The 23,683-nt window shown below is 35.4% G+C and overlaps 1 protein-coding gene across 48 annotated transcripts in view; it reads right to left on the bottom strand.

Moving 5' to 3' along the window:
• Rims2 (regulating synaptic membrane exocytosis 2) overlaps positions 1-23,683 on the bottom strand; it is a 511,056-nt gene that overhangs the window by 210,167 nt on the left and 277,206 nt on the right. For 29 of the 48 annotated variants that reach the window (XM_063262882.1, XM_063262894.1, XM_039078281.2 and 26 more), the window contains 3 exons: positions 18,501-18,631; positions 11,857-12,028; positions 9,509-9,662 (listed from right to left, as the gene is read on the bottom strand). In XM_063262882.1, coding sequence (XP_063118952.1) covers positions 9,509-9,662; positions 11,857-12,028; positions 18,501-18,631 — 457 coding nt within the window. 48 annotated transcript variants of the gene reach the window in all.

The following is a 23,683-nucleotide window of genomic DNA, read 5'->3' as shown; positions in this document are numbered from 1 at the left end:
CATGTCTTGTAATAGGAATTATGAATTAGAACTTGCTGGAAATGAACGTATGGTTCAAATGTTAAGAATATGTCCTGATCTCACAGAGGACCTCAGTTCAGTTTTCAGCACACACTGAAGGCAGCTTACAACACATGAAATTCTAGTTCCAGAGAACCCAAAACCTTCTTCTAGTCTCTGGTATCTTACCCCATGCTTAGTCACGCCATAGAAGAAAAATACATCTTTAAAAAAAACTCCGGAAAAAGATTAAAAACATGGTAACTAGAAGATTTTTAGGATAAATAATATAAAAGTGAATTATATTTATTACAGGAAATAATGAATAATTAGGAAAATCATTTTAAAACTGATACCATTTATAAAAATAATCGAAGAATACATATTTAAGAGTAAACACATTATCATTCATGTATGCAAAATACTTCTGCATCAGTTTCTTAAAGTTGCTGTAACAGACAAAAACATAGGCCACTTGACAAAATAGAATTTTACTGCCTCACAGTTCTGGAGACCAGCAGCCATTCTTCACAGGTTTGGCAGGGCCAAGTGTTTGTCCCTGGCCCTGCTGTTTCCAGAAATCCTTGGTGCTCCTGACTCACAAATGCATCTAGTCACCCGGCCATCTGTCTTACAGCTATGGAGTTGTCATTTTCTAACCAAATCTCTTCCTTTTATCACATCTCAGTCACACTAGATTAGAGATACTGTGAATGACCTTAACTTAACTTGACTCCAAACAACTAATTTACAAAGAAGCTCATATTCTGAAGTACCTAGAAATTAGGATTTTAATGCGTATGTTTTTGAAGGCATAATTCAACTCAAAACACAGCAAGTGAAATACAAAAAGGCTTGGAAAGCTCCTGCCTGCTGGGTCCCCAGCAAGCCCAACAGCCATGAGGTCTGCCCTCACCTCTTTGCCCTCCATCTTCCAGTTCCAAATCTCTAACCACAACCCAGACACCCACAGCCATCAGCATCCACCAGTTGAGACCCCTACCACCAATCCCCTGCCTCAAGGTTCCTCTGGGCAAACCCAGTAGTGGGGAGCTCCACGCTACCCCATCTGCCCTCTATTTCCAGGGCCACAACTCTCTGAAATTCTTTCTTTTATCTCTTATATTCTATTGGCGATGCTTGTGTTTGTAGTTACTGTTCTCTTTTCTAGGGTTTCTATCTCCAGCTACTGACAGGATAAACAGAGGTCTGCAACCATCAGGAATCACCAGCTCTACCTGCATCCCTGGACAGCTGCTACTACAGGATCAACCAGCTCTACCTGCCATGCCAGAGGCCTGGTGACAGGAACTACCAGCTCTACCTGCAGCCTCACTCCCACCAGTGACTAACAGGCCTGCCAACATTAGGGACAACTAGTTGGATAAAGAAGTCAAAGAGCAAAATCCTAGGTAATATGGCACCACTAGAACCCAGCTATCCTACTACAGCAAGTCCTGAATATCCTAACACACTTGAATTGCAAGAAAATGGCCATAAATCTAATCTTATGAAGGTAATAGAGGCCTTTAAAGTGAAAATAAATAAACCCCTTAAAGAAATACAGGAAAATACATTCAAACAGGGAGAGACCCTTAAAAACAAAGCAAAGAGATATTTAAAAAATACAGGAAAATACAATCAAAAGGTGAAAGAATTAATAAAATTGTTCAAGACCTGAAAATAGAAAATATAAACAATTTTTTTAAAAAAAAAGCTAAGGCAATTCTGGAGTTGAAAAACCTAAAAAAGAGAACAGCAAATACAGACACAAATATAACCAAGAGAATACAAGAGATGCAAGAGAGAATTTCAAGAGTAGAAGTTATCATAGAAGAAATTGATACATCTGTCAAAAGAATGCTAAAAATGAAAAGTTTCTAACATAAAACATCCAGAAAATATGTTACACTATGACAAGACCAAATGAAAGAATAATAGGAACAGAAGAAGGAGAAGACTCCCAACTCAAAGAGCCAGAAAAAACGTACAAGAAGCTTACAGAACAACAAACACATTAAACAAGAAAGGAAAATCCTCCTGCCACATAATAACTAAAACAGTTAATGTACAGAACAAAGAAAAATATTAAAAAGCTACAAGGGATAAAGACCAAGTATCATAAAAAGGCAGACCTATTGGAATTACACCAGACTTTTCAATAGAGACTTTAAAAGCCAGAAGGGCCTGCGCAGATGTTCTACAATCTCTTAAGAGAGCACAGACAGCAGCCCAGACTTCTATACCCAGCAAAATTTTCAATCACAATGGATGGAGAAAAATATTCCATGACAAAAGCAAATTTAAACAATATGTTCCACCAATCCAGGCTTATGGAGGTTACTAAATGGAAAATTCTAATACAAGGAGGGTAACTATACTCAAGAAAACACAAGAAATAGATAATTCTACACCAGGAAATCCAAAAGGAGAGAACTGAGAAACATACAAAAGCCCACACATACAATGCCACCATCAACATCAAATTAACTAATAGTCACTGGTCATCAATATCTCTCAATATCAATGGACTCAATCCACCAATAAAAAGAAGTAAATACACCCAAGAGGAGTAGAAGGCAGGAAATAATCAAATTCAGAGCTGAAATCAACCAAGTAGAAACAAAAATGTCTACAAAGAATCAACAAAACTAGGAGCTGGTTCTTTGAGAAAATCAACAAGATAGATAAACCCTTACCCAGACTAACCAGAGTGCACAGAGAGTGTATCCAAATTAACAAAATCAGAAATGAAAAGGGAGACATAACAACAGAATCTGAGGAAATTCAAAAAGTCGTCAGATTCTCATCTTAATTGGTTACAGAATACTTCATTTCAAAAAAAACATGAATAATAGGATGATTGCAGCAGACAACTTAGAACAACTTAAGGAAATTTCAGAAAACCAAACACTAAAAGTAATATGTCTAATCACATATTAAAAGGTAACATTTTTCATTTCACCTATAAATATGACTCGCATGTTTATAGATTCTTTTTTTTTTCTTTTTTCTTTTTTTTTTTTCGGAGCTGGGGACCAAACCCAGGGCCTTGCGCTTGCTAGGCAAGTGCTCTACTGCTGAGCTAAATCCCCAACCCCATGTTTATAGATTCTTAATGATGTATTATGGTTTTTGTTTTGTTTTCTTTTGTTAACTATTGTACAACTACGTTTTTTGTCATTACGTTCAGGAGTAATTTTCTACAGGTTCTTCCTTGGAATGGTCACATAGTTTCTGGTATAAAGGGTGCATCCTTTGTAAATAGCCACAGCAATCATATTATCTTGTGTAAAACTGAAAGAGTTTTATTTGTTTCAGATGTTCTTACATCTTTAATACAATAAAAACATCAACATGTAATGTTCACCTTTTGCTTCTTACTAATCAGACATTTATGAAACCACTTTGCTAATGACTTATCCATATTAACTGTGTTCTTAAACTTACTGACATGTATTCACTGATAGAGCTCAGTCACTAATCTGACATTGACATTTATTTGCACAAGACTGACTTGTTCTACAATCATTTGCTTCTAGTCTCACTAATCCCTTTAGTTATCAGATTTTTCCCACTAAATTTTCTTTATTAGTTTGTATTCCACTCACTGTTTCCATTTCTTAGTTCAGCACAGAAATGGAAATGCAGTCTATGTATTCACTGTCTTCTTTCACAGGTTAATTCTTTGGAATTCTTTCATCTCGTGGGACGTAGCAGTAATCCGTTTCTCTTTAAAAGTGGAGTTTATTTATATTGTCATGCAAATTGTATATACATTTGTTTGTATGGATGTAGGTAAATTTATATATTAATTCCCCATTATCCTCATTTGCTTTCCAACAAAGTAGAGGTTTCTCTACTTAAATGCACAGAGTGTGTTTGTGTGTCTGTGTATGTATGCGTGATTATGTAATGTTAACCATATTAAAATATTTTCCAATTATAAGTCATTGAAAGTCAAAGCAAACGAGCAGATAAATATTTTAACATCAGAGTACAATATATTGGCATGATACACTATTGTAATACACTAAGTTCACTCTATTTTTATTTATTTATTATTTTATTTTATTTACTTATCTATTTTATTCATTTTATTTTAAAATGCTTTTAAAAAGTCAATTTGGTTTTGGAAACAGGTTTGGTGCTGCTTAGACTGGTCTCACTATGTGCACATAGCCAAGGTCAACAACAGACCTGTACTGAGCTGCTTCTGTGTCCCAAATTCTGGGGTTCTAGAACAGACTACCACAGCTGATGAGCAAAGGCAGCTTCAGTGTATTTTAATAAAAAAATGCTTATGATTTTTAACATCAGCTATGGATAAGTAAAAGCATTAAAAATTATTTGCATTTTGAGCAATCAAGATAACTGTGTAAGTGCTTTTTGTCACCAAGCTGGACAAGCTGTTTGGTTCCAATGCTCACAAACTGTACGGTGGCCTTCACATACACCACACTGCATACACACCTACACACTCAAAATAAAAATAAATAAATTTAAAAATAGATGTATTTAAGTTTTATATAAAGCTATATAAAACAGTACATATTAAATATACTTTATTGATGAAATAATACTATATTAAAGGAAATAATTTAAATACATTGAAATATGAATTTGTTTTTAAAAACAAGTTTTAATATCAAAATAAATGCATAAACATGAAAATACTGGAAATCTCCATCGGCAGTAAGGAAACACTCCTGACACATTAGTTAGGGATTATTATAGGAACAAGAGCCAAACAAAACACAAGCCACAGAGCAAACCACACTGCATATGAACGCATGCACCAACAGCTCACATGCCATGGTTACCTGAACTGCATGAGCATAAGGCTTTATCTGTAAAACAATGTGGAAGTAACGTCAAACATACAACTGCCAGTTGTTACGGGCAGAGGAACTGCATTCAAAATGTTAAAAAGAGTGAAAATGCCATGCTAATTCAGAAGAAGAATTATACATGAATACAAATTAAAAGAAAATCTGACTAATTGAAAGACTTATAAGCTAAGAGCAGAAATTAAGATACACCAATCAAAGTCTATATAACACTTCTGTCAGGAACATGGGCATATTATATACTCTGAAAATCAAGTGGTAATTACTAGACAGAGAACATTAACCAATTGAGGAACTGAAATTAGATGAACCATTGAAAAGTATCACTCATTTTGGACAGTTTAAAGTTGATTTCCTTTTAAGAATATTGAAAAGTAAACATTCAAAATTTGAAGGATACAGTTACTTAAATATTTTAATACCATTTTAAAATGATGGAAATCATCAAAAAGTAAAGGGATATATTTTGCTTCTTTTTGTAATACAATTGATATGTCTAATGGAGGGAATGTAATTTACTGTTGTTGTCTGAGCTCCACCTCGGTTACCTGACAATAACCAGGTAAGCTCTGGCCCACAGTTACCTGGCAATAACCAGCTAGGCCTGATTCACTGTAGAAGGGATCTCCCCACCATCCTGTTCCTCTTGCTGTCTTGTCTTCCTGTCCCCACTCTCTCCCCATTCCCTTCCCTCCTCTCTCCTCATGTGCCCATGGCCAGCCTCTATTTCTGTTCCTCTCTTTCTCTTCTTCTCTTCTTCTTCTTCTCCTCCTCTTCCTCCTCTTCTTCTCTCCCCTCCCCCTCTTCCTCTCTCTCTCTCTCTGCCTTTCTCTGCCTCTATTACCCTCTTGACTCCTCTCCCCATGCCCTGAATAAACTCTATTCTATCCCATACCATCCTGTGACTGGTCACGTTGGGGGGATGCTGCGTATGCTTCAGCATGGGCTCCCCTGGGTACCCCCTCCCCCACACCTCACCACACTCCACAGAACACATATCAGTAGTACAAGGCTTATTTTCTAACATTGAATTAAAGTTTCAAAAGTGTGATGATATTTCTAAAGTAAAGTTTCCAAATGTAGGAACAGTACGTTTGCCAACTGTTCACAAGACTGATCTGTCAGAAGCCTACAGAGCAGATCAATTACATAAAGTATTTTGTAGGAAGCAAAACAGAACTTTTTTCCTGGCCACAGTACCTGAAGCACAGTGGGAACAGTAGAAGAGGTACGGGAAACCATTTCTCAAGAGAAGAAATGTCTAACTGCAGACAAAGGAAATAAATCTAGTAGACTAACAATTTCATAAATATTGTAACATTTAGAAGATCATATTTTAGTTAACTAAGAAAGAATTGAATGCAATGGGTTATATTAGGATTAAAACAACAAACAACAATGAAATCAGCACCAATTGTAATTATCAAGCTTCACCAAGGGACTCACACATTATTAAATTTCAAACTTACCACCCAACAATTTTGTTTAAAATAAAAGTACTAGTCATCTATATAATTTTTAAATCTAATGATCCTCACATTGTATTATGTATCCTCACATATTATCAACTTTTCTCTTCTCTATTTAGTATACAACCATACTGTTTTTGTTTGGGTCTACCTAAAATGTTTACCGCAGTTCCCATTTTCAGTATCTCCAAAGTGCTCTTCAAAGCTCATATGAACTATATACACCACTCCATCCTATTATAGGACACATATACACACTCACAGAGAGAGGGAGGGAGACAGGGAGACAGACAGATAGACAGGCAGACAGACAGGCAGGCAGACAGACAGACAAACAGGCAGGCAGACAGGCAGGCAGACAGAGATAGGAGAACAAGATTATGATACTGTCATGATACTTAGTTTTTCTATTGATGTATTTTTTTCCCTCGATATTTTTAAAAGATACTAAAACTTGAGTAGTTTTTCTCTAAATTAAGGGATTTCAGAGTTGAAAACAAAGGGACACTTTGTTAACTCTAGCTTATTAGCATGATAACGGAACACTCTAAGGAGGGCTATGGCTTCACTGGAGAGCAGTCTGGACAAAGAGGTTGCTCTGCAGGGACTCAGCACAGAACCCACTGAGGGTCAGAGTCCTAGATCATCTGAAGATCCTGATTAAAGATGCTTTGTGAGTAACAAAGTATCCGTGTCTGGAAAGTTCTAGAGTAAATCTATTTGTATCAGGAATTGCCTTCAGCAGCAACACCATTTGGTCACTGTTGCCATGGCAATGGCCATAGATTCCCAGTCTATCTTTGGCTCAATTCCCAACTCCACCTGGGAGCAGTTATATCAGATTCCAAATAAAAGGCAGACATCTTCTAGGCAGACATCTTCTACCCTCTCTTTCTCTTCTGTCTCCTGTCCCTTCCCCTTGTCGTATTCTCCCATTAAATCTCTCCATGTGGTACCGTGTTGGCTTGGTGTGCTTTATCCGGGCGCAGGTTGATATTTAAACAACAACATCATCAATATTTTAATGTCCCAGTAAAGTAACTCCAACCTGCAGCCATCACACAATGAAGCACCAGGGAAACTACCTTGCTCAGACCTGGCTTCAGATAACCACTGTAACTTGGGACACTTCAGTGAAGATCAATGTAGATAAAATTCTCAGGGTATTTTTGAATGCTATTCTTTTTTGACTTTCTAAGACCTCTGTTAAGAGGACCTGTAGGTATGTCAGCATCATTTACACTTTTTTTGTAACTCTGAATGTAACTCTGTCCCAGTTGGTGAAAGAGTTATACCTCTACCTAATTAGTGTGTCTGGGGCAGTTATAGCATCAAGCCCCACAAGGTCGACACGTACTTAATGTTCTTGTGTTTAAAGTGAGGAAGATGTCAAAGAAAGTTAAATGGAAAAATATAACAAAATAAAGCCAAAATGCAGATGGATATCTTAACTAAAATCTATAAGAAATTTAAGTATATATATACAAATTACCAGAGTTCTGTCAGAAAGAACTTAAAGAATTACAAAGCATGGACTGGGAGTAAACATGGAAGAATTTAGTTTCAGGATTGAAATCCTCAAACATATCCATAACTGCGAACAACAACAGAAGCAGGGAGAGAAGAGACTCTGTCTATAAAAAAGGGCACGCTGGCCGACATCCGCATTAAGTTAGATGAATTAGTACACAGGGAGACACATTAATCATCTTCATGTCATAACCAACTGTCCTACTCCACAATCTAAGGAGAATGTACATAGATTATACATAGATTATAGTTGCCAGAAGAATAGACAATTTCATTGTGATAATGTAACTTTTCCAACAAAGTCGGTTGTAATAGCAGTTACCAATAGGAATATGTGAGGGTTTATGGTTTCAGAGGGTTAATAAAGAACTATGAAAATTATTTTAAATTAGTTTTATCTGAATATCTGATATTGTGCTAGTGGAAATAAAATTCTAGTTATTAGAGAGAATTATTTTTTAGAAAGATGAAGCTCATTCCTTGGGCTTTCCTGTGACTCTCAGAGGACCAATCTTAATTTTATACATATTCAACACTTTTAGATTTCTAATTTAGTCCAATTCATCAAAAGGAGGTGATATGTCTGGAAAAAAGTTGTGACCATCAAGCATACCTCTCATTACCAACAAGTAACAACATGGTTTGTTGCTTTTAACTGGATACTTATGAAATCTCACCAATGCCAGTCAGCTAACACCTGACAGAAATGTCAGGAAACAAGAACCCTGTGACCATATAAAAAGAATACAGCTCACGCATGATAGTGAGAGAAAAAGCCTTCATCTCATGTCTCTACCACTTATTTGTCAGAAAAGCACAACTAATGGGGTGGAAGACAAGCCGAGTGCGGCATTTTCAGTCTATGAGAGTGTTATTAAATTATACAAAGCTAATGTAGAATGGCCTGACACAGTTGCTAGTAATTAAAACAAGAACAATTGTACTGGTTTGTATTTGATCAATCCAGTATGTGTGCATGCGTGTGTCTGTGAACATATGGATGTGTTATATGTTTATATGCACATATATGGATGGGTACTGAGGAAATGTGCACACGTGTTATCTACACTGCTCTGAAACAAGGTTTTTCACTGAACCCGGTGCTCACCAGAAGGGCTAGGGCGGCTCTTCAGTGAACCGCAGGAATCTGCCTGTGCTGGCTTTCACAACGTGGAACTCTGAGTGTGTACGAGCTGCTCACGTGCTTGCTAGGATAGAAATCAGGCCCCTCTGGCTGCGGAGCACAGTGCTGACAGCCAGTCCCCAGGCACTAGATCTAAGAATCTTTACTAATATATGATGAGGTACTATGCTTTAAGCATCTCCATCACTTACATGACATCACTTACAGTTACATGACCAAGCTTTATTGTATTAGCTATCTCATTTCTACTTTAAGTCTCTAAATACTTACACCTTCAAAAGGTTGTATGTATTTGATGTTATATCATATAATATGCGACTGGAATGATTTTAATATTGTTCATATGCATGCCTTTAACCCGATGTTACTGTTTTAAACTATTAAAAACCATAATAGTAGCCATGAAAACACTAACAAACACTCATTAGCAATTATAATGCTGTTTTCACTCTGTCAGATGTACAATCATGATTAGAAACATTCAATGAATGTATGATAAAGTTTGCAAAACTTACTTTGCAACCTGCGTGTTGGGCTCTCTCCATGCAGCTGTCTCCGTGGCATATATGGAGAAGGGTGAGGGAGTGGCAATGAGGAGACATCATGGGTCTGAAGTTTGTACCAGTGTGGTTCATCATCTAACAGAGCTGTTTCCAATTCAATTAAAATCTACAAACCAAAGACACAAAGCCGTTACACCAATAAAAATGAAATCTCTTCAATAGCCTATGACTTTTACAATATTATCAGAGTAATTCTATTTACAACAAAGTAGTGGATTTAATGTTGCCAAATTGTCAGCAATGTTTTGACAGTAATTAAATGAGAAACAATTTTTCTAATGTTTTAGTGAATTTATACTTTCAATAGCTACATTTCTATACAGACCTTGACCAATCAAGTCAATATTAAATTTGTAATATATTATGCAAAATAAATAGCAATTTTTATTTTTAAGCTGACTGTGATAACTGATATTATTTTTATTTTCAAAATCAAAAGCATTTTAATTTACAGGTCCTAGTATAATAATTTCATAATAATTGATAAATGAGAAGAAAAATTAATTAACAACCAACCGTGCCACATTATTTATATCTACTAAGAATAAAAAATGACTATTTTTGTCATTTAGAAAAGGATTCTAAAGCTAAAAATAGGTAAAAATGACTTAAGGTCAGATAAGCTTGTTAGTAACAGATAAAATGAAGCTTTCTTCCTTAAAACTCGATGCGTACTGAACCATACCACTGACAGTTCAAACCAGAACCTCACATCATTAGCTCCATATATACTAGCTAATAATGTATGGCTGTTGGGTGTCATTTAAAAACAAACCGGAAAAGACAAGAATTGGAGCTTGACATGTATCATATCATCCTATGGATGGTATAATATGATTTTTTAATTATAAGAGAAATCAATTTGTAGAAATGATTTTCTGTTTCCCTTGAGATTATTATGCAAGTATGACAGAGCTTGTGCATATCTTGTAGGTCTACCATGCGAGGATAAAGTGGTCAATTACAAATTATCATGCCATTTGGCTACAAGTAAACAGGCAAACACTGTTATTTTACTAGGTCTAAATGTCCCCTGTACATTTTCAATATTAGAGGCACTATGATGTCATGTTAACACATACTATACTTATTTAATCCTTCTACTAAATTTGAGCTACATATTAACATTATTTACACTTGGCTAAAGAGGGAGACTGATGCAGGACAGATGAACTTGCTGGATGCAGGGCTAGAAAGTGAGAGTACCAGAAGTGCAGAGAGGCCAATGGCTAGAGTCATTGTTCCCAAGAACCGCGTGATCCTTCTATCCAAATGATTACTAGGTCTGTAACTCTTTAACTCACGTCATTCAGTTCATATTTCTTTCTTTTATTTTATCCATGCCATTCTCCTTTCACATAACCAGGAAAAGTGGGTAGACTAAAAAAAAGATTTCATGAAGCAAATGACTGATTTTTCTTACTATCATATGCAAACAGAGAGTGTCTTCATCTCTCATCCCTCTTCTGTTTGTTCTCCACATTACAACTGGAAACATTTTTCTCTACTCACAATTTAGACAAACTTTGTTGAAAACTTTCACTGGTTCCCATTATTCGTAGGGTTTAACCAAGTAGGGAACATGCTCCGCTGTCCTTTTAACCTTGAAGCGTCATGTCCTCCCTGCAAAGTTGAGGGAGCTGCCCCAACTCATAAACCTGATGCCTTGTTATTCTCTCTGCAGAAATCTCAGTCTCCTTCACTGTACAAATCCTTGTGAAAACTTCTTGTGATGACTTTAGTCCAGCACAGCAATTATACGTCCCTACTACATTCTCCTCATCACAGCAATGTCTGAATCCACCATGAGATACAAATTCTTGAGGTAAACCCATAGAAAAAATGCCCAATACATTATATATGTTACATAATAATCAAGGAATAAAATAACAAAAAGCTAAAAGCACTCGACAAGGCAACAGTGTGTGTGTCAAGTGCAAGTCACACCTTCTCATCCTGTATTAGGAGTCTTCCCCAGCCCTTTGTTATCATGGGGTTCTGCTTGCTTGGGTCTTGGCTTTTGGTCTTGAGACTGAGCTTCACCGTGCTGGCCTCATTGCACCTAAATTGTTGACTCAAAGGATCAGCTTTCCTAGGAGCTGATATCATAGGCCTATGTCACTGCTTACACACCAGCTTCACTAAGAATCTTAAAACACTGTTTTCTTTATTATTGCTAAGCTTTATCTTAAAGCAGTGAATTCCTTCTGCTGAATTAAGCCATTTAACCTTGTGACTCTACCGGAAGCAGTAAACAACAAAATGGACTAAGGCAGTCAGCCTTAACTACTCGCAGGTACCTCTCCTAGGAATTCACTTTCTTCCTCTCGAACTCGAGCTTGATCCCAAAGGGTGATTTCGAGCATTCGTTCCCGGAATTCTCTTCGGTGAACAGGAGAATAAATGAAAGTCTGGTTCCATTTGGGTTCCAAAGTTTTCTTGACTGTTTTTGTTCTTCTCTTGTTTTTATCACTATTTTAATAAAAAGAAAATATGCAAACTTACATGCAAGGTTTTTACTCATATTTTATCAATTTAAAAATTTCTCAGGAAAAAAGTCAAGTAAGGTTTAAACTTCCTACCAAATTATGAAATATCATGCTGTGACTTAATCAGAGTAACAGCTCAAACAAACCTCTTAAGCTGCAGAAAGTTAATTGGAAAAAGAAAATACATAAATTGCAATTTTCCTTCATGAAAGCAGGTAAGCAGCAATTGTAATATATATTTTTATATTTATAACCAGCAATTGTAAAATATATTTTAAGAACTTTTAAGAAGTGCTATTTGCTTTTGTGACAAAGGAAAAAGAAAAAGAAAAAAAAGAAAAAACTCCAAAATATATTTTTAAAGACACAAAAATACTGATTTTTTTGTAAGGTAGCCAAAATAATGTTAGATGGAAATAGAGGATAATTATCTTGACAGGTGGGACTTATAGCTAGGAGGCTTTCATACTTACTTGGATGGACTATCTGTAGTTAGGAAATATTTTTAACTGCATACACATCATTTATATGTACATTGTACTTATAAATTACATACATGTCTTCTTATGTTATTAGCTACGTTAAAATATATTTTAACATATAATTTAACATTAATATACATTTTAAAATAGAAGATTAAAGATTAAAAGTATAGAATTGACTCTAATTAGAACTAAAAAGTGAAGGACATGAAGTCATAAATCATTAGTTTAATTGAAGATATGAAAGGCAAAGGTCTTACATTAAAAAGGAATCCCTATAACTTTGGTTGGCCTAGCCTCCATGTCAAGTATGCTTCATCCCAGGGATGAAAGGTTGGTTCAATATATGAAAGTCCATTAACATAATCCACTATATAAACAAACTCAAAGAAAAAAAATCACATGATCATCTCCTTAGATGCAGAAAAAACATTTGACAAAATACAACACCCTTCATGTTAAAAGTATTGGAGAGATCAGATTAGGCCCATACCTAAACATGATAAAAGCAATTTACTGCAAACCAACAGCCAATATCAAATTAAATGAAGAGATACTTGAAGCAATACCCCTAAAATCAGGGACAAGACAAGGATGCCCACTCTCCCCATATCTATTCAATATAGTACTCCAATGCTAGCTAGAACAATAAGACAACAAAAAGAGATAAAGGGGATTAAAACTGGCAAAGAAGAAATACAGGTATCACTATTTGCAGATGATATGACATATATTATACATAATCAAACCCAAAAATTCTACCAGAGAACTTCTCCAGCCTATAAACAACTTCAGCAATGTGGCCAGATATAAAATTAACTGAAATAAATCAGTAACCTTCATTTATACAAATGATAAACAGGCTGAAAAAGAAATTAGGGAAACAATTTCCTTTACAATAGCCACAAATAATATAAAATATCTTAGGGTAACTCTAACCAAACAAGTGAAAGATCTGTATAACAATGACTTCAAGTCTCTCAAGGAAGAAATCAGAGCAGAAAATGGCGAGATCTCCCATGCTCATAGATTGACAGAATTAACATAGTAAAAATAGCCAGACTACCATAGGCAATCTAGAGATTCAATACAATCCCCATCAAAATTCCAACACTCTTCAAAGGCATGGGAAAAGCAATTCTCAAATTCATCTGGAAAGGCAAAAAATCCAGAATAGGGAAAACAATTCTTAACAATAAAAGAACGGCTGGGGGAAATACCATTCCTGGAATTAAAAAAAAAAAACCTGCCTGGTATTGGTACAGAGATAGACAGGTTGATTAATGGAATAGAACTGAAGACCCAGAAATAAAACCACACACTTACAGACACTTGATCTTTAACAAGGAAGATGAAAAACTACAATGGAAAAAAGAAAGCATCTTCAATAAATACTCTCATTGTCTGTCTGTATGTAGAAAAATGAAAATAAACCCATATTTGTCACTTTGCACAAAGCTCAAGTCCAAGTGGATCAAGGACCTCAACATAAAACCAGATACACTGAATGTAATAGAAGAGGAAGTGGGAAAGAGCCTTGAACTCATTGGTACAGGGAGAAACTTCCCAAACAGAACTCCAATGGCTCATGCTCTAAGATCAAGAATTGATAAACAGGACCTCATGAAACTGGAAAACTTCTATAAAGTAAAGGACACTGTCAATAAGACAAATCAGCAACCTACAGATTGGGAAAACATCTTCACTAACCCCACATCCAATAGAGGGCGAACATTCACAATACATAAAGAACTCAAGAAGCTTACCACCAAAACACCAAATAACCCAATCAAAAACTGGGATATAGAACTAAACACAAAATTCACAACAGAGGAATCTCAAATGGCCGAGAAACACCTAAAGAAATGTTCAAAGTTCTTAGTGATCAGGGAATTGCAAATCAATGCAACCCTGAGATTCCACCTCACACCAGTCAGAATGGCTAAGATCAAAACCTCAGGTGACAACACATGCTGGCAAGTATGTGGAGAAAGAACAACACTCCTCCATTGCTGGTGGGAGTGCAAACTTGTAGATTGTAGAACCACTCTGGAAATCAATTTGGAGGTTCCTCAGAAAATTGGAAATAGACCTACCTAAAGACCCAGCAATACTTGGGAGTATACACAAAAGACGCCCCACCATGCTGCAGGAGCACATGTTCCACTATGATCATAGTGGCATTATTTGTGATAGCCAGAAGCAGGACAGAAGAATAGATACAGAAAATGTGGTTCATATACCCAATGGAATAACAGTCAGCTATTAAGAATAAGGGCATCTTGAGTTTTGCAGGCAAATGTATGGAATTAGAAAATATCATCCTAAGGGGGGTAACTCTCCCAAAAGATGTGCACGGTTTGTACTCACTAATAAGTGGAATATTAGCCAAAAAAAATACAAAATACCCAAGACACAGTTTATAGAACTCAAAAAGCTCAACAATGCAAAGGACCCAAATGAGGATGCCTCAGTACAACTTCAGAGGAATAAGAAAGCAACGATAAGGGGGGACGAACGGAGGGAGGGAGGCAGTCCCCAAGGCCTGACACCATTACTGAGGCTATGGAGTTCTCACAATAAGGGGTCTACCATGACTGCCCTCCAAAAGACCCAACAAGCATCTGAGTCTGATGCAAATATTTGCACCTAACTAATGAACAGAAGGTGCTGACCCCTCTGGATGAATTAGGGAAAAGCTGGGGGAACCTGAGGAGGAGGACAACCCTGTAAGAAGACCAGCAGTCTCAATTAACCTGGACCCCAGAGATCTCTGAGACACTGGATCACCAACCAGGCAGCATCCACCAGCTGAGATGAGACCTCCAGCACATGTACAGCAGAGGACTGCTGGATCTGGGTTCAGTCAGAGAAGATGCACCTAACCCTAAAAAGACTGGAGGCCCCTGGAAGTTTAGAGGTCTGGTGGGGAGGGAGTGGGTGGTGGGCACATCCTCATGGAGACAGGGGGAATGGTAGGGAGAATGTGGAATCGTCAGAGGGTGGACTGGGAAAGGTATAAAATTTGGAGTGTAAAAAAATAAAGCAGAAAAAAAGAAAGAAAGAATCCCTACAGTGATCAGAAACAGGACTACTTTCCGCAGTCCCTCACAAACACACATACTTTGAAATCTCCACCGTCATCTCCTCACAACTATGACTAACAACATAACAAGTAAAAAGAAATGGGTTTTTCTTTTCTTTAAATTAACTGAAATCATCAAATTGCAATCATCATATTTACTAATTGTATTTAAAAACAAATATTAATCTACGCAGTTATTTTTAAATAGGTTGCTAAAAATAAAATAAATCCATATTCTCTGCAGGCAACACAATAAACATTTGTCCAATCTAAATGAGTTTAATGTTCACTTTAGCACTTTGGGTTTCTGTTTCACTTAAAACAACAAGCAAAAGCTTGGTAATAGTACTCAAAATTTATAAAGAAAAGAAATATATTTGTGGTCATAACCAACTTTACTTCAAAATACTACCTTTACAGAACATGGTATAGAAAATGTTTTTTGACTACCATGATTGGAGCAGATATACCTTCTATACATCACTGAAGCTCTAAGAAGTCTTATCAATTAAATAGCAACTGTTATTTCATCTATTCAATGATATTTTCCTAAAAAATTGTCAGGAAAAATTAAATTAATAGTTAATGTTTATTATCTTATTCATGTTTTAAAAACTTGGTCAAAAGAAAAGAGAAAAACTAAGATGATAATGTGACTTTCTCATTATTGCACACAAAAAAAGAAAGAATTCCCTATTAAAGATTAAACTATAACACAACCCATTCAACAATGTAAGCTTGAAAAGTATTTACCTGTTCTCAAATACTTGGTATCTGACAAGTACCTCAGCTGAGAAATGACCTGAGTAAAAAGTTCTAATACTTCTCACATTCTCTGAGGTTTTAAAAAGACAAGTTAAACACTGTATTGGAATATAGAGAACAAGGTAAGGTGAGATGCCTTTATTGTAACCCTTTATTTTCTTCAAAAAAGAAGAAAAACTAGGCAAAGTAATATAAAATTAAATAATGAAACCTAATCAGGAAAAAAATCAGTACACTTTTAGACTCTTAAAAGTAGAATGTGGGACGGTGTCATGGTTCATGGGTTATGGCACAGGCTTCGTCCACGCCTGACAACCAAAATCAACGCCCCAGACTGACATAGAGCAGGTAGAGAACTAACTTTCACAAGTTTTGACTTTCATGTGAGTGCTATAGCAAGGACACAACACACACAGACACACAGACACAGACACAGACACAGACACAGACACAGACACACACACACACAGAGAGAGAGAGAGAGAGAGAGAGAGAGAGAGAGAGAGAGAGAGAGGAAGAAATAGTATAATTTAAAAATAAAAATGTAATTTTTTTAACTATCAATTGTTGACACCTAAAGAGCTTGAGAAGAAAGGCATAGGAAAAAGGCAAAATTTGGTGTTCGTGTCAGTTTACCCCAGGTTTGTACAGCAATAAACCTCTCTGTACTAAGGACCCAAATAATGTAACTGCCAGGGTACTAGGATAATTTGGCTGTAATAGCTATAATTCAGCCACAATTTAGGTTCTATCTGGCCACTCTAATTAGGATTTTTTTCTTTCTTATATTTCAAATTGTGTCTCTCAACAACAACAACAAAAAAAACAGTCTACATTGCAATGGTTTTTCCAAGTTAACGTCATGAAATTATATAGTAAGAAATTTCTAATAACTCTTAAGTATTGTGAAATATTAATGTATTCTGGAGCATTTGTTTTACAACTTTCAGGTTAAAATGTATCAATATCCAGTAAAATACTATTGGGAATGATCTGCTTCCTTTATCTCTTTGCTAGATTGCTCAGATGATGCTCGAACATTATAAATCTTGACTCTAGAGAGGAGAACGCAAATCTTTTTAGCCTTCCCATCCTGCAACACTGTTAGGTCAGTGTTCTAACCCTATACTTAATATACCCTATAATTAAACTCTTTGTTCACTCCCAGGTCCAGGAATCCATTCCAGGAACCCATGACCTGAAACAATGACTCTTTTCTGTTTGGAGCAATGGCTCCTTTCCAGTGAGCCAGTTCCTTTCAGGTTAGCCAATTAAATAAGGCAGTGAGATTCTCATCCAGCCAATGGGGAAAGAAATAACCACTATAAGAATTAGATTAAAACCCAAGGTTACTTCCTGTCTTGGTATTGAAGATGTGTGCAGAGCCACATGCAACCCTAGAAAAAATGATGATGATGTGAGAGACAAAGCCCTGAAAAGCAGAGACAGAGAAATGGGAAACAGGGCCCCAACATTTTCACCATGCTTGTTAGAGTCCCTTTTTTACTGATATGCCTGAAATTAAGAGTGATGGGATTACTTTTGTGGACATAATTCTCTGGCCCTAAATACCTTTAGAATCTGTGTAGTACAAAACAATTCATGACAAAAATCAAAATGCAGTCCTTGAAGGAGGTGATTTGGGACCCAGTGGTAGTTGGACAGTATAGATGACAAACACAGACGTACCAGTTAATTTTATGTAATGAAGTTATAACAAAAACAAACAAACAAACAAACGAAAATCAATATTGTCAAGAGGTAGACAGTAAAGAAGAATATTAAAATAATTTAGTTTCTCTTCCAGCTTTGTTTATTAACAATCTACCTTAAAATTTTTATTTAAAAATAAATTTTAATAATTCTGGCATATAAAGTATATTACTTAAGAAATACAATATGCAGGTGTTTAAATTAAATATTTAGATAAAATCATATAAATGCAAAGTTTTAAAATAATCTCAAATACTTACTGTCATTTTTGGTCCATCAGAATTATTGTATTTGTAAATTTTACAAGTTATGTGACTGTTGACACAAAACAGTGAATGATACAGATCAAAACAGTCTTTGCTTTCACACTTATTTTTAAGAGCATGTATGTTTTAGTTTAAAATCCCTACCTTCTGTCTGGAAGGAAGTAAATTTTAACATAAGGATTCCTTGGCCTCCCATCTTCCCTGGAAGGGAGATCCTTTGCTCCCAAAATTGTAACTATTAACTGGTGACCAACCTTGTCAAACCATAGTTTTATCTGAAAAGCAAAAACATTAATTTATCAGCTCATAATTTACTATCAATACATTTGCATTTCCAATCATTATAATACCATCCTCTAATACTAATATTAAAAGAGATAACATTTTCCCCCAGTAAACTGTGATTTGTTCAAATAAAAGGATATACTATAATAACTTCAATGAATAAATGAATTAATTCTGATGTCTCAGTTTCATTGACACATCACTTGGGTTTTTTGTTATCCTGATGTGATGAGTTATTAATGTACATATAATAATTACACTATTGTATTACATAATTTGTACATAATGATTCCTCTACATCTATTTTCCTTTAGGAAGCCCCACGGTTCTTCTTGTTTACCTTTGCCTTGAAAATAAGTGTTCTAAATGCAGTGTGTTAATAGCAACAAGTAAATGGTATTCAGAGGGAAGTTTCAAGCAAATGTTTGTGTCTCCACAGTAAGACAGATTTCAGAGGATATAAGAAGGCTTACTGGTAGCTTTAAAAGATTCCCTTATAATAAATGTATCTTTAAAATTTTTAGAGGCATAGTTTCTTCTTCAGTGAAGAAACACATGACATCTTTAAAATAATAAACTTTTACTTTATAATTTTAAATAAGAAAATGTATATAATGTTGCTATATCATAATTAGGGATTGGCACTTTATGTCCTCCTGCTCCTAAAGTCTTTTAACAGTTATCATCTCCTGCAACTTCAAACCTTCACCTCTAACTCAATGAGGATCTATAAAAGACCTATGTGTTAGCTAGGATACGTATCATTGCAGCCAGCTAAGAACTGAAGTGGAGGCAAACATATGTAGTTCAGATTCACACATGTGTTCATACGTGAAACATGGCAGTTCAGTTCCAGTTCTGCACTCCTCTGCACGTGTTCTAGATCAGAGGCTGACTGACTTGAGGGAGAAGAGGCAGACCAACAGACTAAAAGGGCATATGCTAGTATTTGTTGGTGCTAAAAGAGATGAGGCCTCTTGCAGAAATAAGAATAAGAGATATCTGAACTATAAAAGTAATTATTACTAGTTTTCATGTTTCATTGGTTCAAATTTTAAAGTGGTTTTACCCTTCTATTGTATAACTAGAATTGTCTACTAGCTAAGAAGTTCAAAAATAGAGCTCAAGATTTCCTAAAGCTGTGTTTAATAAATATCTGACAGTCTGCTATTATCTGGCTTATTACAAAGTTATACATTTCTAAGCTAGCCTTTTCCCTATGAATTAAACTGACATTTTAGAATTTTAAGAATCAGACCTTTAATCCGAAGGATCAAGGACCACCCCCCACGCCTGAAGAAAACAGGTCTCAGGTCTTAATACAGTGAAACAGCAGCACTGGGAAGACCAACAGAGGAGGAAAGTGACCAACCCACAGACCTAGGCTAATCGGGTTATATAAGGGATCTGATGCTACATGGGCCTCAGGGCAAAACCATGTCTCTAAGAAGAAACTAAAAAACCAGAAACTGAGCAGGGGCTGGGAACTAACTCAAAAGCTTGAAAGGAAAAATTCTTAAATTTGATTGCATAGCAACATTAGACTACAGATATAGATAAGGGTAAGAAAACACAAAGAATAAACTAGTTTTGACAAAAGCTGAGAGAAAATAAGGAAATTCAAATGTTTGATTGTTCATGGGATGAAAGAAATGTAGACAAGTGTCATAGCTTCTAAAATCTGTGATCAAACCCAGATTAATTTAGATATTCTCCACATTAATAATGGCAACTCTCATAGATTTAGTGTTTTTATCAAAATTTTATTCTTCAGATTTCCCTGTAAAGCCACATGCTATGATGTAATGCATTATCTCTTACACAAGCAGACCCTGGCATCATTGTTTTCAAACTGCTGTGACAGTATGTCAGTCCCTAAATTAATCGTCCAAACATTAGTACTAATGTTAGCAAATGAGAACCAGTCTCACTGCAGCTGAGCAAAATTGGAATTGTTCAGAAGTGCATTTAATGTTAAACATAATTTTAATTTTTATTAAAGAGTGCATTGAAGTTTTTAATAGATATCCAACCCCAAGAATATTTTATGATCTATGTTATTTATCATAGTATTAAACATGTTTTAAAAATAAATATTTAAAGCATAACTAATTATTACCCAAAATATGACAAATATAACTCACAATTCTATCAATGGCAAGCCTTATTTCCACTTATTTAATAAACATTTTAATCATTTAATTGTTTAATGTGACTATCCTTTCTTTGTAGCCCTACTCTGTATACAATTTCAATTGTGCACGACAAAACTTTAGCATCAAACATCAATATTTTATATTACATGATATTAAGTAGAATTAATATTTTAGTTATTTCAAAGTATTATTCAAAGCTAACAATTTATTTTAAAACATGCACCAAAGCAGGGAAGGCATAATACTACTTTTGAAACAACTATATTGGCATACTGGACCATATAACAATATCCTAAGGAAGAGGCAAACAACTTGTACCCACGGGATGTAAACAAGCAAAGGCAACCATCGAGTACAGGGAAATGTATAAATCATTTAGGTTATGATCTTTGCTTTTACAAGCAAATGTATAAATCATTTACATTATGATCTTCGTTTTTACAAGCAAATGTATAAATCATTTAGATTATGATCTTTGCTTTTACAAACTCCAAAAGTGAGATTCTTACTTAGTAAATGCAAAAATAAAGTATTTTAAATAAGGTACAAATATATTTGCCAATCTCAAGGAGTCATTGCTTGGAAAATGCAAGAGAATGTGGATGTGATGTGGTATAATGAACGATTTAAAGAGACAGCAACTTTTGTGTAATAAAAGAAAATATCTAGAAATTAAAATTTGCTACTTCAGTAAATGTTACAGAGATAAGTAAAAATCTACAGGAAAACTAAACTGGAATGCCACTTTGAAACCTATACATTTGAGTACTTCATTAATTTACGAAATAACAAAATTGTCTCTTTAAATTTGTATTCAATAGTCTAATCTCCATGCAGAATTTTACAAGCTGCCTTATAAAATGATTTGGAAGTCAAAGTATGGTTTAGAGCAACATACCAAAAAAAGTGTTCCTACTACGCATTTTCCAAAAACATACAAATAAGGGATAAAACACAACTTTAGTCTCTATCAGGCAGACAAAGCCTTTACCTGAACCCTAGGAACAAAAGGCGTTGTTCTTCTACTAAGGCTTTGGCTCTGGTAAGCAAAATTAAAGAAAAAAGCAATAAAACAAAACCAAAGAGGACAATACGCTGGAACTAAAAGACCAAAGGTAAAAATAAACACACAAAACTACCCCTTAAATACGTTTCCATGACAACATATTTAAATTAAGTACTTCATTATAAAAATAAATATTTCCAAGTGCTAAAATAAACAAAAACTATTCAAAACATTCTAAAAGTTTTACAATTTATTTATTCATATTCTTAAAACATAGATAATATAATAGGAATTAAGACAGAATGTACAAGAACATAGTCAGCACTATATAATTTTAAAAAGTGACTAAAAAATAACCACCAAAACAAGAAACTTAAAACTTTACCCTTAAACACACTACAGCCCACACTATCCACGGTGCTCGGTCCCAGCATACCCACAAATACCAAATCCATCGATGGTCAAATCCTTTACGTAAAATGGCATAGTAGATGCACAAAATGTACAGGATCTCAAATGCTCTCAGTCATCTCTATTTAGTTACAATAAGAAATACAATGTAACTCCTACAAGTTGTTGGTGTACTGCTATTTAAGAAGTAATTATAAATGTCTATACCTGTTCAAAAGATTTACTAGAAAACGGCCCCACAATTGTATGTGTATGCATATGAAACCTACTGAAACAAGATTTACTAGAAAACAGAGCCACAGTTGTATGTGTGTGCACATGAACCCTACTAAACAGAGTCTAGCTGTCCATAGGTTAAGAACAGCACAGCATGGTGGAGCGGCACTGGGCCCACTGTGGTCATGTGGCTTGAGATATGGCTAACTCCCAATCATGTCTACTAACAACACTGTGTTAGTCACTGCTTTTACTTAGACTTCTTTATTTTTCCTGAACGTTCATGGCAATGATTATTACTGGATGATATTTCCAACAACTGTGGGAAGTCACTGCTCTACTCCCTAACATGCAAGTGAAAAAGGTATAGGTGAACTTCTAAATGCTTAAAGACTAGTATAACATACACAAGAAGTAAAACATAATTCTCAGAAAGAGCATCACATTTATCTTCTGAACTTTTTAAGCTTTATTTTAAAACCATTTCTGAGAATTAAAAGAATTGTCATAACCTAATACATAGCCCATAGATGTCAATGATAGAATAAAACCTGAAGCACATCTCTGAGTCTGAAAATGGATTAAGAACATCCCCATCAGCAGACTCCACTGCCTCTCCCCTTTTGTCACCGACAGCTAAGGACTCCATCTGTCTTTCCCACTGTCACTAAAACTGGCAAAGTGTACTGGGCAAGCTTCTGCCCAGGCTCAGGATCAACTAGACAGGCATGATTAGAAACAAATCTAAAATCCAACCCCCACTGTTGGTCACCAGGAGTCGCCTTTCTCTCTACAAAAATTAAGGAAGTACCCCAAAGAGGAAGTGCTCAGATATGGAAAATGCTAAAAAAAAAAAAAAAAGTCTGTCTGCATAAATCTGCATAGCAGAAGCTTTTTAAGTCAGCAGGAGTGGGAAGCTCCCACAGAGTAACTGGAAGCACTGAAGGCTGAGGAGCTTTAGAGATTTCACTTTCCCTGCTCACATCTCTACAGTGTCTGAGGTAGAACATGCCAAGAAAAGGAGATCGTTACAAAGATATTTTACCTCATGAAATGAAGGTTCTACTTTAAAAAGAATATTTTCAAAATAAGTAATCCTTTATAGTAAACAGTTTTCCATTACCTAAAATAAGCAGCTATCAGATTTCTAAAAACATTTTAAACCTTATGTTTACTCATGAGTTAAAAGATAACTGTAGAATATGTCTGAACATAGAGGACATTTTTTAATGATGTAAAATATACAAAACATA

This window comes from Rattus norvegicus, chromosome 7 (genome assembly GCF_036323735.1).
Source record: "Rattus norvegicus strain BN/NHsdMcwi chromosome 7, GRCr8, whole genome shotgun sequence".
Lineage (NCBI taxonomy): Eukaryota > Metazoa > Chordata > Mammalia > Rodentia > Muridae > Rattus > Rattus norvegicus.
Note: the sequence above shows the minus strand (reverse complement) of the source record. Positions and strands in the feature narration are given on the sequence as shown.